Source organism: Hipposideros armiger, unplaced genomic scaffold (assembly GCF_001890085.2).
Source record: "Hipposideros armiger isolate ML-2016 unplaced genomic scaffold, ASM189008v1 scaffold_126, whole genome shotgun sequence".
In the NCBI taxonomy this organism is placed as follows: Eukaryota; Metazoa; Chordata; class Mammalia; order Chiroptera; family Hipposideridae; genus Hipposideros; species Hipposideros armiger.
Genome location: NW_017731476.1, coordinates 2077387 through 2093900, shown reverse-complemented (window position 1 = coordinate 2093900; position 16514 = coordinate 2077387). Strand labels below are relative to the sequence as shown.

The 16514-nt window shown below is 61.7% G+C and overlaps 1 protein-coding gene across 8 annotated transcripts; it reads right to left on the bottom strand.

Annotated features, from left to right (window-relative positions):
* Positions 1 to 4: 4 nt before the first annotated feature.
* WDR90 (WD repeat domain 90) lies at positions 5 to 16294 on the bottom strand. Of its 8 annotated transcripts, none has more exons than XM_019648383.1 (42): positions 16208 to 16294; positions 15812 to 15903; positions 15496 to 15672; positions 15288 to 15396; positions 14899 to 15069; positions 14508 to 14622; positions 14357 to 14424; positions 13938 to 14041; positions 13680 to 13862; positions 13144 to 13212; positions 12410 to 12520; positions 12190 to 12335; positions 12061 to 12118; positions 11477 to 11595; positions 11161 to 11304; positions 10950 to 11080; positions 10762 to 10878; positions 10224 to 10459; positions 9882 to 10021; positions 9536 to 9687; positions 8906 to 9036; positions 8356 to 8514; positions 8030 to 8158; positions 7726 to 7856; positions 7602 to 7642; positions 7277 to 7408; positions 6941 to 7138; positions 6518 to 6615; positions 5819 to 5921; positions 5409 to 5530; positions 5089 to 5248; positions 4797 to 4987; positions 4547 to 4718; positions 4286 to 4397; positions 3933 to 4104; positions 2105 to 2305; positions 1753 to 1927; positions 1504 to 1634; positions 1271 to 1414; positions 1076 to 1195; positions 903 to 987; positions 5 to 436 (listed from the first exon to the last, which is right to left on the bottom strand). In XM_019648383.1, exons 1-42 carry the CDS (start codon positions 16215 to 16217, stop codon positions 279 to 281), a joined length of 5517 nt encoding a protein of 1838 aa, XP_019503928.1. In that variant the 5' UTR covers positions 16218 to 16294; the 3' UTR covers positions 5 to 278. The 8 variants fall into 8 exon arrangements, with proteins under 8 accessions (XP_019503928.1, XP_019503931.1, XP_019503930.1 ...); XM_019648386.1 differs by having other exon boundaries at positions 2105 to 2227; XM_019648385.1 differs by having other exon boundaries at positions 9536 to 9666.
* Between the last annotated feature and the right edge of the window lie 220 nt (positions 16295 to 16514).

Genomic DNA, 16514 nt, shown 5'->3' with positions numbered 1-16514 from the left:
GCAATACAATGCAAGGCCTACGTTTATTTCAACTGTACAGGTAGAAACATAAAAAAGCACTGGCAAAGAGCCAACAAGCACTTCACACATATTCAGGGTCTTGATGATTTACACACACAGTCCTGGGCCTGTCCAGTGTGGAGCTGCTGAGCCTGCCCAGCCATCCTGGTCCAGCAAGAGGTTCTTCACTAACAGGGCTTCTCAGCAGAGGCGCTGCCCAGGCCAGGCATCCAGCATTACCAGCAGGGCACACCTGACCCCAAGGTCCCCACTTCAACTCAATAGCCCGTGACTTCCCACACCAAGATCTCGTTGTGGGCCGCTGTGAAGAGCAAGCTGGCAGCCGGGGAGAACCTGCAGACCTGCACGCAGTCGTCGTGGCCAGCGAAGTCCTGTGCAGCCCCTGACGCACAATCCACCAACCTCAGCACATGTTCTGCAGACAGATGGCACGGGGTGGACCCTGAGCTTGTGCCTACAGCTCCAGGGCCCAGGCGTCCCCCAACCCACCCTGACTCTGTCTCCAGCTGGGCGCCAGGACCACATAGGGATCTGTGCTGAATGGCCTGTGTCCTCCTCCACACCCAGGGCAGCCTGTTGCTGGGACTGGACAGCAGAGCCAACGGGGGGCCCATCGGTGTTGGGGCATCTCACAACATGGAGCTTGCAATGGCCCCAAGCTGGGCCGCTGAGTTTCCGTTCAGGCCCTGGTGCCGAGTGCAGCACTTGGCACCCCATACTCATCTCCTGACCCTACAACCCCTGTGGGGTAGGTATCCTCACCCCACTTCAAAGAGGAGCCCAGGGTGCAGAGGTGAGAGGTATATCTCAGTGCGGGTACACAGGTGAGTGCACTCAGCCCCACTCAAAACAGGCCAGAGTCCACGCCCACCAGCACTCACCAGCGAAGCCTATAGCCAGGAGGCGGGCCCCGGGGGACAAGCTGAGGGACACGGCAAAGAAAGGCAGAGGGATCTTGTCCACCACCTGTGGGCAGCAAATGTGAGGCACTGGGCGGGGGTTCCCATGGCCCCCAAGACCCCCCTTCCCAGTACCACAGGGGGCATGCGCATGCCTGCTTCTGCCGGAGGCTGTAGAAGACCACCTCCAGATGTGGGCCAAGGCCAGCACACACCAGCAGTGCCTTATCCCAGGGGCAGAAGGCAGCGAGGGACGGCGGCAGGCAGCCTGGAGCCTGAGGAGGGGTACAGCACGCTGTAGCAAGGTGGGCAGGTACTCCCCCTGCCCAAGGTGCCACCAGGACCCTCACCTCCATGAGCGTGGGCGCCGGGAAGCTCAGCCAGTCCACGAGCTCACAGCGGTCCCGCAACCAGTCGGAGGCCCAGACGCTGACCCGCTGGTCCCCACTGGCGGCCAACCACAAGTCTGTGCCCTGCATTCCGAAATCTCCATACTAGGGGGGGTAAAGGCAGGTGGGTACTTCCTGCCCCACTTTGCCTGATCCCCCTTCCCTGCCAGCACCCCCCAGATGGGCTACTTCACCTCTTTCCTGGTGCTCTGGATGGTGGAAATCGGGGCACCCCGGTGGTCACTCAGCACTCGAAAGGTCATACCTGTGCGGGGGCGGCTCACAGCCACAAGCCCATCCTTGTCTCCAGAGAGGATGGTTTGACCTGGGCCAGGCAGAGGCCACTCTATTACCCTGTGAGCCCCCACCCCCAGCCCAAAGGTGTAACCTGGAACAGGCAGGCAGGGGCCCTGCCATCACCCTGTGAACTACCAGGCCCTCACCGTCAGAAGAGAAGACGATAGCCGTCAGTGCGGCTGCGTGGGGATGCATCTTGAGCTCCATGGCAGTTTGGGAGATACTGAAGACACGCAGTGTGCCATCACTGTAACCCGCTGCCACGTGCTGCTGCTCTGGGCGTGTACAAGAAGGGGGGCTCCAAGCCAGGCAGAGGCAACTCTGGGGACCCCCAGTAAGGAAACATCAGTACTCCCCTGGGGAACAGGACAGGGGCCCAGTCCCAAAGCAGAGGACAGACACTGAGGCTGGAGGGGGGACGCAGCTGCCAGAGCCCTTCAGCGGACAGGCAGGGCCCCACCGCGAGCAGGCACCCCCAGCCCCGGGCGCCCTGAATACCTGGTTGAGCACCTGGAACTGGATCACCAGCTCCATGCTGGCTAAGGACCACACCCTCACACTCCCGTCATCTCCACAGGTGGCGCAGTGGGACCCCCTGGGGCTGAAGACCACCTCGTTCACCTGCAGGTAGCCAGCCAGCCCTCCCTGAGGCCACGTGGCCCTCGGGCGGAGAGGGGACACAGCAGAGCCAGGTTGTTCCTACAAGAACATGTGTCTCCTTCCCAGCCCGCCTGGCCATGGCCACCTTCACAGTGAGTAAAGGAACTATCCTGACTTCCCTCCCAAGTGCCCCACATGAGACCTGGGTGGACTCGGAATCCTAAGCAGCCCATTGGCCATTGCTGGGACACAAAAAGAAGAACATAGAGCCGGCCGAGTGGCTCAGTTGGTTAAGAGCTCGCTCAAGAGTTTGAGGTCTGAGCAACAGCAGTTCGATGCCCAGCCCGAGCTGAGCAGCCGCTGAGCTGCCAACAGGCGGCAGGATGGCTCAGCTTTAAAAAAAAAAAAAAAAGGAAGAACATAAAATGTGGTGATGGGACAACATGTCCCTTAGAGGACTGCAGACTGAAGGTAAGGGAAGCACCAGACACACTCCGGGCCGTTCCAGGGGCCTCAGCACTGCTGCTGGTGGTGTGGCTTTTCCTGAGATTGTCATGTGTGCATTCAGGGAAAAAGGTGTGTGATTACTGAAAATCAAGAGTTTTGGTGTGGGAAAACAGGGATTATGGCACCATACATCAATGAGGTGAAATGAGACGGCCTAGTCCTGCATTTGAATTTCAAGTGTAAGTATGAATTCATCATGTATTTTATCTTAAAAAATAATAATTTAGCTCTGTCCAGCTGAGAAGCGATGGGCCCCTCGGGAAAGAAACAGCCAAGTCGGGTCCTGGGGGCAGCTGCAGAGGGAGGGCCTGGACATCTTGTCATTCTACATAAGAGGGAAATCACCAGGGGCCACCAGTTTGGGTCAAGGGCTCATGATACTCTGTCTGTATCATGGAATAGTATCTGGTAAGAAAGAGTGAAGCACTGACACTACACCACGGATGAACCCTGAGAACACGATGCTTCAGTGGGAAGCCAGACACAGAGGTCACACAGTGTGTGATCCCAGCAAATCCAGAACAGGCCAATCCAGAGTCGTTCGTGGTTGTCAGGGAATGGGGGTGGGTGTGAGTGCTTCATGGATATGGGGTTTCCTTTTAGGGTGATGAAAATGCTCTAAAATGGACTGTGGTGATGGTTGTATAAATCTGTGAATATACTGGGAACCACTGACTTTAAATGGCTGAAGCATTTGACACGTAAATTACATCTCAACATAAAGTTGTTACCAAAAAACAGGAAAAATATATAACCCTCACTCCTCTCAAACTTAATTTCTTTGATGGTTACCATTATCTCTGAACAAATATATATAGATTAAGAAAAAAAAGGACTCAGTAACCAACTTGACGAACCTACTACTGGCCAAAGCCAGGGCTCTATAAGTGACCTCGGGGGCGCGCCTGGCCCACATGTCCACTCATCAGCTCTTAAAAACTCAAGAGGTAAATTCATTGGCCGTTGGCGGAACCAACCCGACACTCAGAAACCTGGTCCACACAGAATGGGTGAGCAGTTCTAGGTGTGTGGAGTCCTTATCCTGAGAACCTGAAATGTTTACGTGGGAACCGATCCAACAGCTGGGCTTGGACTCGGAACAACAGGGAAGGAACACAGATAGAGGGGCGAGAATATGGGGCTCATGGGCTTGCCTCTGTCTGGGGTAGAAACCCCCTCAGATGTCCTTGACAGCAAGCAGGTGGCCTGGCGACCTCACCTTGCTCCTATGGCCGCTGATGAGGCGGGTGCTGGTGCCCTCGGCCCAGCTGACATACCAGAGTGTGCCCGCTGTGGTGCCCACCACGCCCATGTCCATGCTGTCGTGGAAGACAGCACTCACGATGGCCCCGTCCAGGGTCAACTCTCGCTCCATGAACACAGAGCTAGACCTGGCGGGGAGCAGTGGGTCACAAGGGTGGCAACGACAACAGCCTAGGGAGCCCAGTGCTTCTGGGTGCGTCCCTGTCCTTCAGCCCTGTCCTCACTCAAACATTTCCCCATGGAGGGCAGGTCCAGTTGGCAACGGATAGCTGGCCTGCAGCCCCAGTTAAGGACACTGGCTTGACTCACCTGGCACCCGAGCCCTTGCGCCTCAGCTCTGGCACGGCTCCCACGGCCCACAGGCGCAGCCGCCTGGTGTTGCTGCCACTGACCAGCCGCGAGCCCGAGCACAGCAGCACTCCTAGGAGGCCAGAGGTAACGTAAGTCACCTCCCCAGATGCCCACTATTGAGACAGGGTCCTACTGCCCCATCACTGGGTCTCCCACAGATAGGCCGGCCGAGCGCCTCGCTGAGCTGAGGGGGGCTGCAGGGGCTCCTCACGCACCTACCGATCTCACCGTCGTCCGCCTCCCAGGTCAGGAAGCAGCGGCCGGCGTGCGTGTCCCAGACACAGACCTGGCCAGCGTTGGAGCCGCAGTACAGCAGGGGCTCGACCCCGTAGCACAATGAGGTCAGCTCGCCCGCCCCCACTGCCTCGGGAATGGGGTCTCGGTGGTGCACCTGGAGGGCAGTGTGGGTCAGCGATGCCTCAGGGCCCAGCCAAACCCCATCCTCCAAACCACCTCTGAACCCTGGCACCTGGAGGCTGACGTCGGCCCCGCGCTGCTGCATGAGCCACAAAGTGAGGGCGCCCTGGCCCACACAGGCAAGCTCACCAGTGTCCCAAGGGCTGAAGGCCACGCCGTGCACCGGCTCCAGGAGGTGAGTGGACGACACAAGCTCATAGGTGGCTGTGCTCCACAGGGCCAGGGTGCAGTCCCCATAGTCCCCTGGGGATATGCATGGAGGTCATGTCAGCTACCCAGGGGTCCCAGGACAGGCAGGGGGGGTCCCGAGGCCACTGCCCCCCCGCCCTCCCAACCCAGCTGACCCAGTGTGACAAGAAGCCTGTCATCCAGTGAGAAAGCCAGGGCTTGCACAGCAGTGCAGTGGTAAGAAAGGAGCTGCTGGCAGGAGCCCCCAGGCACATCCCAGACTCGGATCTGGCAGCAGGAGGTGGCACCACTGCAGCCTGAGGCAGAGGCCAGGACCTGGCGGGCAGGGGGAAGGTCAGTGGGGCGGGGGCGGTCCAGGGGCCCAGCCTGGCTCTGGGTAGAGGGGAGGCTGGAACAGCGTCCCCCCTGCTGCTCTGGAGGTCCCCGAGGAGCCAGACTGTGCCACGTGCCACGGCCCCAGGTGCAGGATGGGCACCTGGGCATCATGGCTGAGGGCCAGAGTGGAGATCTCCTCAGGGTGGCCGAGCCAGTGCTGCTGGGCGCCGGAGTGCAGGTCCTCCACCACCACCAGGCGGCCGCACGTGTAGGCGAAGAAGCCTGTGGGTAGGGAGGGCACCCTGGAGCCAGTCAAGTGCGGCCCTGTCACCCTCCCCGTCAGTTACAATGGCCAAGGGGGTCCTGATGAGCCCTCCTGGGAAACTGTACCGAGACGCAGGGAAAATGGCTGGAGCACAGGTATGACAGGAGAAACACTGCCTCTCAGCCCAAACCACCCTCCGTGCCGGCACTCACTTGCCCTCCTGGGGCCTGGCCTGGTTGGGGGACAGAGCTGGGCCCCACCCTGCACATTCTGGGCTGGGAGCCTAGCTGGGCTGTGGCCCGTACCAGTGTCCGGCCTCCAGATCACGTTGGCACGCCCGTTCCCGTTGTAGCCTACGACAGCCTTCAGGCGCAGCAGTTCACCCCCAGCAGGGGAGAAGGAGACATTCTACGAGGAAGTGGGCCTAGGACACTGGTGTATGTCACAGCACCTGGCCACCTCCCACCACCTTAGGCTGTGCCCCATCAGACTGGGGCCTGGGACAGAGACTCCTCGGGAAGGGCATGCTCCCAGGATAGGACAAAATGTCAGAGCGTGGGCCCCAAACCCTGCACATAGGGACGGGAGACAGGTGTAGACAGGGATGAAGGGGTGGGAGATGTAGGAGGTCCCTGGAGTGTGAGGAGGTCAGGCAGGGGCAGCAAGACCCAGGGGGCTCTCAGGGACAGGGAACATGAGGACGTGAGAGGGAGCTAGGACCATGGGGCAGAGATGGTGGGCTCAGCAGGACACCGCCCAGGTCCAGTCTGAGTGTCAGCGTGACAGTGAGAGCATGGGGCAAAGGGAGGAGGAGTACCCACGGGGTGGCTGCCACCAAGGCCTAGACCGCTGTCAGCTTTGGGAGCAGACACAGGGAGATCACGGAGAACCCGTGTAGTGGGGAGAAGTAACATCCAGAAACCACAGAGCCAGGCCACCCCCACCCCTGAGCCTCCAGGGTGTCTGCCTATGGCGGGGAATGTGAGGACCCCACCCCGGCCAACCTTGGCCATGAGGGAGGCCTTGTAGCGCGCTGTGAAGTGCTTGTAGGAGTCTGGGCGGGCAGCAGGCTGGGCTCTGACCCTCCTGGTGCTCCAGGTGCCTGGCAGGGAGGAGGAAGAGGCCACAGGACATCAAACCATCCACAACCATGCAGAGACCCCCTCCTCCCAGTCACCTGGTCCCAGCTGGATAAGAAAAGTACCTAACCCGGTAAAGACACTCAGGGTGAGAGGGTGCAGGAGAGCCATAGCCCCCACCTGCCTGGCCTAGCGAGGGCCTCAGGCTCAACTACCTGCCCTGTGACTGGGCCTCATCTCACGGGAAGAACCCCCATCTGTCAGGGGCAGCCGGGGCCGCCTAGGCCACCTAGGGCTTATGGGTACCTACACCTGGGTCAGGCCCGGTCGTGAGTGTCCCCGCCTTACCCTGCTTACTGGGCTGGTCACGGGAATAGGGCAGCATGCCAAGGCCCCAAGAGTCCCCTGCAGCCCCCCAGGCCCCATCTCCTGCCCCACAGGACTCCTTCTGCACCAGCACAGGTGGTGGGCCTGAGGTCTGCCGGAACCCCTCGGAGCTGCGGCTCTCCTCAGAAGGTCCTTCTTCATCTGACACAGAGAAAGCACCTGGGGGTGTGGGAGGCAGTGAGAGGAGGCACAGAGGCCCCTGTACCCCTGGCCCTCCCCACAGGCCTTGAGCAGCACTCAAGCACAGGAGCTATACACACATGACTGCCCAGGTAATCCCAGGACCCCTGCCCTTACCATCACCACGCTCAGAGGGCCCAGCACAGATGCCCAGCTGGGGCAGGGGTGTCTGGGAAGGCACGGGCACCTGCTGCCGGGGGAGCCCATTGGCCCCCAACACCGAGTCCTCCAGCTGTCTTGTATTCAGGCCTGGGATGGAGGAAGGCAGGCTGTGCTCAGGGGCTGAGGTGGGCAAAGCACATAGGGGAAGGTGTGCCTAGCCCCCCTTCCCAGCTCTGCACAGGGGCCCGCAGGACAGGAAGCAGCGCCATGCCACCTGTAGTGGCTATAGTACCAACAACAGATGTCATCAGAGATCTGCCCTGGTGGTGGGACCACTTACCAGCCTCACAGATCTGGGGGGCTCCAGGTGAGCCTCGGTCACTGCAGAGGCAAGGAGAGAAGGTATCGGGTGGGAAGGGTGCAGCGGGCAGCCTGGCAGACGCAGGTCAAGGGCAGACACTTGCCTTTCTGGAGGCGATCTCTCAGGGAGGGCCAGGATGTCCCAGAGGAAGATGGCATCACCCACGCTGAGGAGCTGCCGCTGGTCGGGGGTGAAGGCGACAGCCTGCACAGGCTCCGAGTGGCCAATGTACACCTGGGGGCAGCTCATGTCACACACACAGACTCCTGAAGCCTGGCAGGGGACACCACAGTCCTCCCGTACCCAGGACTGGCCAGACTGGTGACCAGGCACACGGCAGCAGGCCTGGTGGGTTGTCCTCTGCCTTCCCTCCCACCCGCCTACCTGTGCCCACCTGTGGCACACACCTGGCAGCTTGGGCCGGCCTGTGTTGAGTAGTCCCACACCTTGATAGCCCGGTCGGTGGCTGTCAGCAGAAAGCGGGCATCCCTGCTGAGAGCCAGGGTGGGGGAGGCCACGGGGTGGGCACCAGACAGCTGTAAGAGAGCATTCTTGTGGCGGGGAGATCGGAGCACATGGGTCCCCTAGACCAGGGAAACCTCACTTCTCAGAAAATGCACCTCTCAGGAGCCACAGGCAGCCCAGCACCTCTCCCCCTCAAGGCACGGGGGCACCAAAGTTGGAGCCTGGAGGGCAGGGGTGGCCAAGCCACTGGCCAAGGCCCTGGGCTCACCTCCCGGACTATGCGGCCTGATATGGAGTCCAGCACCACAACCTTGGATGACATGGACACCAGCAGGTGGCTAGGGGGTGCGGGACCGAAGCAGATGGCTACAGCCGAGTCGAGGCGGCTGCTGGCCACGTCCAGGGTGCTGACGTCAACCCGCAACAGCTAGGGAAGAACAGCAAGTAGCCACTGGCGATGACCTCTGAGCAGAGCTCAGTCCCCCAGAGCAAGGGCACAGGAGGCAAGCAGCCTGTGGCACCTCTCCCCTCACACACACACCCCTCCCTGCCCGACCCTCACTGGGTGTCCATGTCCTCTGTGCCTGTGAGTGAGGGTGGCAGGACCTGAGTCCCCTCTGGAGTGTGGCCTCCCACCTGTCCCCTTGACACCCTCGCACTCCACGCTGGGCCAAAAAGACCCCTGCCTCTCTCCTACCCCCATCCTGGCAGAACCCAGAGGAGCCATGTGGCCGTGAGTCAGGGTACCATAGGGTCTGCTGACCAAAGTGGTGCAGCCCCACCCACACTGGACACATAGAAGATTCTGGCTGACTCACATCATCCAGTGAGGCTGCATCCATGATGGTCACTGTGTACTTAGAGGGACCCACAAAGGCCAGCAGGCGGCTGTCCCCACTGACCGCCAGGGCGTTGGGACTCGGGCGGGCATCCTGGCACACCACGTTAGCTGCCGGCATCACGGGGGCAGGCGGTCAGCTAGGCTGGGTGGGGAGGGTGTGCCCAGAGCAGACACAAACCTGCCCACAACTGTGGGAACCAGCCCAGGGGCCTGGGTGTCAAGAGTACTAAGACACCCAAGGTCCCAGGGACTGCCAGGATAGCTGGGGTTTCCCAGAGCCAGGAGGGACCCCCAAGTGGCCACCTGGCTGGCCCAAATTACAGTGGCCATGGGAGGGGCAGATGCCCTTTGGTAGGTCAACCCTCTGCTGGCCTGGGGCTGAGGCTGTTCGTCTCCTCCTGGGGTGGGGCAGGCACAGACCCTCACTGACCTTCAGTTTTGAGGGGCTGGTGTGTTCTAAAACCACACTTGCCCTGGAGGTCTAGGTAACGAGACCACAGAAGGCAGTTTACTGCTGTCAGTGGACACTAGGCAAACCCCACCCCCACAGGAACTTGAGGATGGGGAGGTTGGGAGGCTGGGGTGGGGCCAGGCATGGGGGCCTAACCTGTCACATGCAGGACTCGGCAGTGGGTGGCGGTGCAGTCGTACTGGGCCAGAGCGCCCTGAGAGCAGGTGCTGAACAGGAGGCTGCCATTGGGGCTGGCAACCAGGCCGGTGATGGCTCCTTGGTGACACCTGCACCACACAGGACGCCCACTGCCTTGACCCTGAGCTGCACCATCCCAGACCTCCCCCAGCTGGGCCCAGCCAAGTCCCCAAGGGGTAGCAGAGGGCAGGCACTTCCTGCAGACTGCCCTCCCCTGCCCAACCCAGCCACCCACACACCCCTGGGAACCCCACAAGCTTCCGCCGTGAGCGTCTGTGGGGCCAGGGACCAGCTGGGCATTCACCTGTGCTCCACCAGGACCTCGGTGGCCTCCAAGCTGAAGGAGCGGACAGCCCCACTGCTAAAGCCACAGAAGAAGGCTGGCTGCGTGGGGTGGAAGGCGACTGCACATGGGGCCTCCTTGGGCGACGTGAAGTCGTAGAGCTGGAGGATGGGGCCACATGAGGGCAGGTAGGGTGGGGGCTGCCAGCTGACCAGGAGAACCTGAGAGCTAGTGTCTCTTCAGGTGACCTGAACCCACAGGCTCCCACCACAGGCTAAAGGACCAAGGGTGCCACAGGTTCCCCTACCCCCCGGGCCTCAGCATGGCCTGTGGTCCAATCCCTCCATCCAGGCCACACCCTACCTGCTGCAGGGTCGCCAGGTCCCAGATGCGGACAGTGTGGTCCCGGGACACAGTGGCCAGCTGCCCCCGGCTGCACTCGGTGGCAAGGGCCAGCACCAGGGCCGTGTGGGAGCGCACCAGCACATTGTACTCCCGGGACGGTATGTCTAGGAAGCCCAGGTGGCCCGAAGAGGTGGTGGACAGCACACGCAGGCCGTCAGGGCTGAGGCGGACTGAGCTGATGGGGCCCTCGTGCTCTGTGGGCAGGGTGGGTGGGTGACCTCCCAGGCATGAATCAGGGTGGGCCAGGCACCAGGGCAGACTGGCGGCATCCAGGCTGCACCTCCCTCCCAGCCCCCCCAGGACACGAACCCATTTCCTTGCTGCCCAGGGTCCCATCCTCCTGTGGACAGGGACAGGCAGCTCCCCCACAGCCACCCACTCCTGGGCTCAGCAATGGTGGATGCCCAGACTCAGGACACAGCCGCTAAGAGCCCATGACTGCCATCCAGCCCAGGGATGGCCCAGCCACAGTGGCAAGGTGCTGTCTTGGCCCCACCTGCCTCCAGGAACACAGAGGAAAAGTCCAGGGACCAGAGGCGCAGATAGCCGTCCTCAGAGCCCACGGCACACATGGTCTGGGAGATGCTGAGACTGCTGATGGCGATGCCGGGACCTGGGGGACAGGCAGCATCAGCGGCGGCAGCAGGGCCACCCCACCACCCCCATGCAGCGGAGGCCACCTACCTGAGCTGAAGGTCTGCTTCTGTGGGAGGGGGCTGCTGGGGGTCTGTGTGGGCAGGAGGCGGCGCGCATGCTGAACGGCCATGTGCTGATAGTCAATCTCCAGGATGTGGCCACTGCGGCTGCACACGTAGCTGCCAGGGAGGCGACAGATGAGGGCCGAAGGGGCAGGTGGAGCAGGACCCCGCCAGTGAGGAGAGGAGGCGGGACTCACAGTGTACGGCTGTCCTGGGCCTGCCCAAAGGCCAGGTCCATGAACTCCAGTGAGTGGTGCTCCCCCAGGTCCACAGGGCAGGAGCGAAGCCCCCCGCTTCGCAGCCGCCACAGCCGCACGCTGCCCCGCCCACACGACACCATCCTGCAAGGAGGGGGAGTGAGCACCGTCCAACCTCGATAAGGAGACTGATGCTGCTGTGGACAAGGGCCCCGAGCCAGGGTGGAGGGACAGGCTCAACAGCTCAGCCCCATCCAGATCCGTGGGCTGCCAGGGCCCCATCCCAGCTCCAAAGGTGGATGGGAGGCCCAGTCACCTGGTCTCATCAAAGGAGGCAACCTCGAAAGCCTGGATGTCAACATCAGTGTGCGCCTTCGCGAGAATGACGGCCTCTCCACCGCGTCCCACCTGGTCCGTGCCCCACACCACCACCATCTACAACGAGCCTGGGCTGAGCACCCGCGGCACCTGCCGGACCTCCACTAGGCTCTTCTCTCCTAGGGGAGCCAGCCTGAGCCCTCTGCTGGTGAGCATGTGGGGAGGGCGGCCCCATGGCCTGGAGGACCTACACATCCTCACCTTGGCTTCTGCAGACACGTGAGGCTTACTTGTCCACAGAAACAAACAGAAAACACTGACCCACAAGTAGGGAGGAGGCCACAAAGTGGACACCACACACTTCATACATAAAACCCAGTTGTCCTGACTCCAGAACCCGCCACCAAAGAGAGTGAAGTGAGTTATTTAAACATTGACTCCATCCACAGGGGCGGAAAATACAGGACACTCTGCAGTGTGTGGGGTGGGGTCGGGGGGGAGGGGACCAGCAGGGGGCCTGTGGGAGAAGGTGCCTTCTTAAGTGGTTTGGGTTTTGCCCCGCCTCCCGACCTGCCCCTTTACCGTCCTCCCGTGCTGGTCCTTGCCAATGCCACAGAGCAGCACCCCACTGCCGGAGAAGCTGTGGATGCGGACCAGACGGTCAGTGTTGCCGGGGCTGGCCACCACCCACCTCGGAGGCCCTTCACCCACCTGAGGGAGCAGATGGTATGAACAGGGCTCCGGAACAGGGACAGGCAGCCCTCAGTCTGGAAGTCCCAGAGGCGCACCATGCTGGGAGCTCGTGCCTGGGCTGAGGCTAGCAAAGAACTGCTCCTGTCCAGTGCCAGGGCGGAGACCTGGGGAGACGGCAGGTTGAGGGAAGTTGTGGGGCCTGCAGGAGTGAGCCCCACCTGGGCCCGGGGGTGCCCACCTTGTCTGTGTGGCCGAGGAAGAAGCGCTGCTCCCGGGTGTCAATGCGCAGGACCACAATGACCGCGTGGCAGGGGTACACGACAGCGGCCCCATCCTTGGTCCAGATAGCCTAAGCATGAGAGCGGAGACTAAGATCACGAACAGGCTGACCACGTCCCTCCCACCCTGGCACACCCTACCCCATGTAACGTGCACAGGAGTCGATGGGATACGCGCCCCAAAAGAACAGAGAAAACTCACAGACACAAGAACGTATATGCACATGCACGTGCACACGCAAAGCTCCTCTAAGCCCTGTCTGCAACATAAGAAACTTTGGGGTTCAGGCAATGAAAGACTAGAGAGCCCACAAAGACTTGGAGCCTGCGTCCAGGAGGGCCTGACAAACCCAGGGCCTCCTTTCCTACTGCCCCCCAACTCACCCCACAGGGACCCACAAGTCGTGCCCACACCAGACCCACATGGCTACATCAAAGCTTTACAGGGTGAGAGCTCGTGGGTCTCTGGAAGCCCAAACATTTAGACCAGCACTGACCCAGCCAGCGCTTGCGAGAACAAAAGGAGGCCTGAGAGTGAGGGTCACTGAGGAAGCACTGAGCCGCAGTGCAGATGTGGGCGAGGCTGGGTGTCCATGCAGCAACCTCAGGGGATATAAAGCCTTCCCACTGTCCTCCCAACCCCAGCAGTGTACGTGACACTCGTCCAACCCAACAAGAGCATGGGACCCCTCACCCATTTGGTGCTGTGGCCCTCAAGGCCAATGACCCCCTTGAGCCTCAAGACAGGATCCGGCAGGGAGCTCTGAAACAGGCAAACTCATGTGAGACCACAGGAGGTGAGACCCCATCCCACGAGGGCTGCCTCACTGGGCCAGTTCCTGCCTCCCGAAAAGCCACTGGGTCCTGTGTGGTTTCTCTTGGCTGCTCCGTGGCAGGAAACCAGGATTCTCGCCAGAGTGTCAGACCCTCCAGGACCCCAGGGACTGCCCCTGCCTTCAACCTGAGGCCCCCACAGACACGGGGCTGGGAGTTGAGGACCAGGCACCAGCCCCTCCTCACTCTTTGTTGAAAAGGATTCTTGCCCAAAGCCGCCTCCTGCTTTCTGTTTTCTGCCAAGAGGCTGGATGAAAAGGGAGCCTCAGAGGCCCATCTGCCCCCCACATGGCTCGTGGTGAGCAGGGCCCAGCAGCCCCCTACTTACACCTCATCAAGGCCCCACCCACCTCCATAGCACGGTCTACCCCTGCCTTCCTCGGGATGGGCACTCACCTCATTCCTGGCCACGGCAGACACCTGAAGGTCACTGCCAGCAGCATGCTTGTCAGTGGACTCCACACAGGCCGAGGTTTCTTCACTACGGCCACTGCAGCCGCCTACACTGGAGACCTCTGAGCGCTCACAGGACAGGCCGTTCTCTGGAAGGAGTCCGGACGCCGAGGGGGCCCGGCAGGACTGTGGGGGGACAGTGTCTGTGAGACCCTGGGGCTACCATCTCCGAGCCCCATCCCTGAGGGCACAGGCACTCACTGCTGTGGGGACAAGCATCTGGACCACAGGGAACACGCTGTCCTGTCTGGACTTGCTGGAGGCTGCCGGACAAGGGAGAAGCTGTGGCACGTGCCTCGGGAGGACTGCAAGGGAGCACAGAGCACAGGACCCACTGAGAAGCATGCAGAGGCCTGAGGAGGATGTTGCCAAAGGCACTAGGCAGGGCAGCAGTGAGAGAAGCGACTCCAACAGTTATAACCACCATTGTACCCGGGCCCCAGCACCCCTCCCAGATAGAGGGCTTGAGGCCACCAGGCACCTTATCCACAGCCTCCCAAATGGCTCTGGAATCTTGGGGTGACCTCCAGGCTAGCCCCAGCCCCTGCAGATACTGTACCACCCCAGACACAGAGCAAGACCCCCTTTCCCGGCGAGCTCTGCACACCCCACAGGCCTACCTGCCTCCGGAGGGAAATAGCTCCTCTGAACTGGCTCAGAGGGGGCTGCTGAGCTGCCACTTGGGAACCTCAGAGGGGCAGAGGGAGAGTCAGTGTTGGGCCAATCCTGCCCTCTCCCGCCAGCCTCCCTGGGACAGGCAGAGCTGCTCACCGGATATGGATGTAGCGGTCATGCCAGCTCTCCCCCTTTGGCACTGGGAATGCCATTTCTCTAGGCATAGGGGTGACGGGCAGCTTCTCCCACTGGGCCTTGGCGACAGTGACAGCTACAAAAAGCAGAGTTGCTCCAGGTCCAGGGAAGCCCAGCTCCCTCTCCCAGCCCAAGTGAGACTCAGCACCTGATGCCTGCAAGGTATCGCCAGGCCACCTGCCCAGCCACCACCTACCCTGAGTGTCTCGGGAACTAGGGGCTCAAAAATGGCATGACACAGGCATCTTCATCCAGTGCCAGGGCCCCTCCTGGGTGGAGAACCTTGGGGGAGGGATGGGGTTGGGGCAGCCTGCCTGTAGACGAAGCACAGGGTGTGAAGCACAGCTCTCACCTGGGTCAAAGCACAGGTCACTGGTGTAGAGGCTCCGGACCAACAGGTTGGCACACAGCCGGACGCTCTTGAGGTGGCTGTAGCGCCGGTTCAGGTAAACCAAGATGATGTCGTGCAGGTCCAGCTGCAGGCAGGTCCAGCGGGCACCAGGGGGAGCCATGCCTGTCAGGTCTGCAGGGGACAATCCAAGGTCAGAGCCCACCCTACCACCAGCCAGCCCACACTACCCTCTGTCCTTGGCCTGCCCCCATCCCCACAGCCAAAACCATGTGCCCCCCACCTAGGAGCCTGACTGGACATGCCCCTGGGCCTGCCCCACCTCCCTCTCTGCCCTCAGGCTGTCTCTCCTGGACCATCCCTGTCCCATTCTTATCCCATCTCTGTGACACCTTTCCTGGATGTCCCGGCCTCACAGATGAAGGGGAATTGAAGCCAAGTGGCTGTGGACTTGAACTCCTTGAAGAGGTTGGAAAGCGACACTCGGATGACCTGGTTGTCCTGCGGGGGTGGGGGGCCAAAGGGTGGTCATGAGAAGACAAGAGGGGGCAGCAGGGGTGCAGGACCCCCATGCACAGCCCCCGCTCCCGAGCTCGGCACCTCGGTGGACAAGTCCAGGTGGATGACGAAGTGCTTGGTAGACATGGGTCGGAAAAGCACATACAGGTATCGTCCTGTCAGCCCCAGGGACTGGGTGCTGGTTTGGGGGAGCTGGATGTAATTGCTGGCAGAGACAGAGCCCCGTATACGATACACCGTGCACTTTAGGGTCTTGTCCTGGAGAAAAAGATGGGAGTCGGTGTCCCCAAAGGACCGTGGGAGCACCACCAATGTGACCCTTGGGTGGTGAGGCCAAGTGTCCCAGGCAGAGAAGAGGGCTACCCACTCCTGCTGCCAGGTCCCCTGGCCCACTTACCATCACCGCGGCCACGTCCCCCTCCTTAGTGGACCGCTTCCACTCGTGCACCTTGAAGTGTCTGAAGACGTTGAGGAATGGGTGCTGCCACACTGGGGGTACATGGAGAAGTGAGGACCTAGTGTGGGGCATCGATACCCTCTAGGGAGGGTCTGGGACTGGGTCTGCCCGCTCTCCAATCCAGTGGTGACAGCAATCCCGGTGCGCGGATTGGACTGGGCTCGGGTCAAGGGTCCACATCAACCCGCCCGCAGGCCTGCGACTCGGCGCTGACGGAGCCAGGCCGCAGGCTCAGTGCGCGCCGGACGCCGGACCCCGCCCTCTCCCTGGACCCCGCTGGCCGCGAGCCCCCTAAACCCCGGGCTCTGGCCCCTGGTCTGCCGGCCCGGAACCTACCTCGCGCCATGGCACAGCCGCTCGTACTTCCCGCCTCAGCAGCCGCGCGCCTCACGCAGGGTACGCAGCGCGGGCCTAGCAACGGCCGCCTAGCAACATACCACTTCCGCCTTCACAGCGGCGGGGCCACGTGACTTTGGGGGCGGAGCCGCGGACCCCACCCCCATCTCAGGGGCGCCTGGCTCACGGTCTGCAGCCTTTTACGGGGGCCGCAAGACCCTGCTCCAGCTGCTCCTGCTCCGGCCTGTCCTCCGCGGTCGCGCCCTGGGGCAGGAACTTTCGTCCCCAGGCCTCTTCACCACCCCCG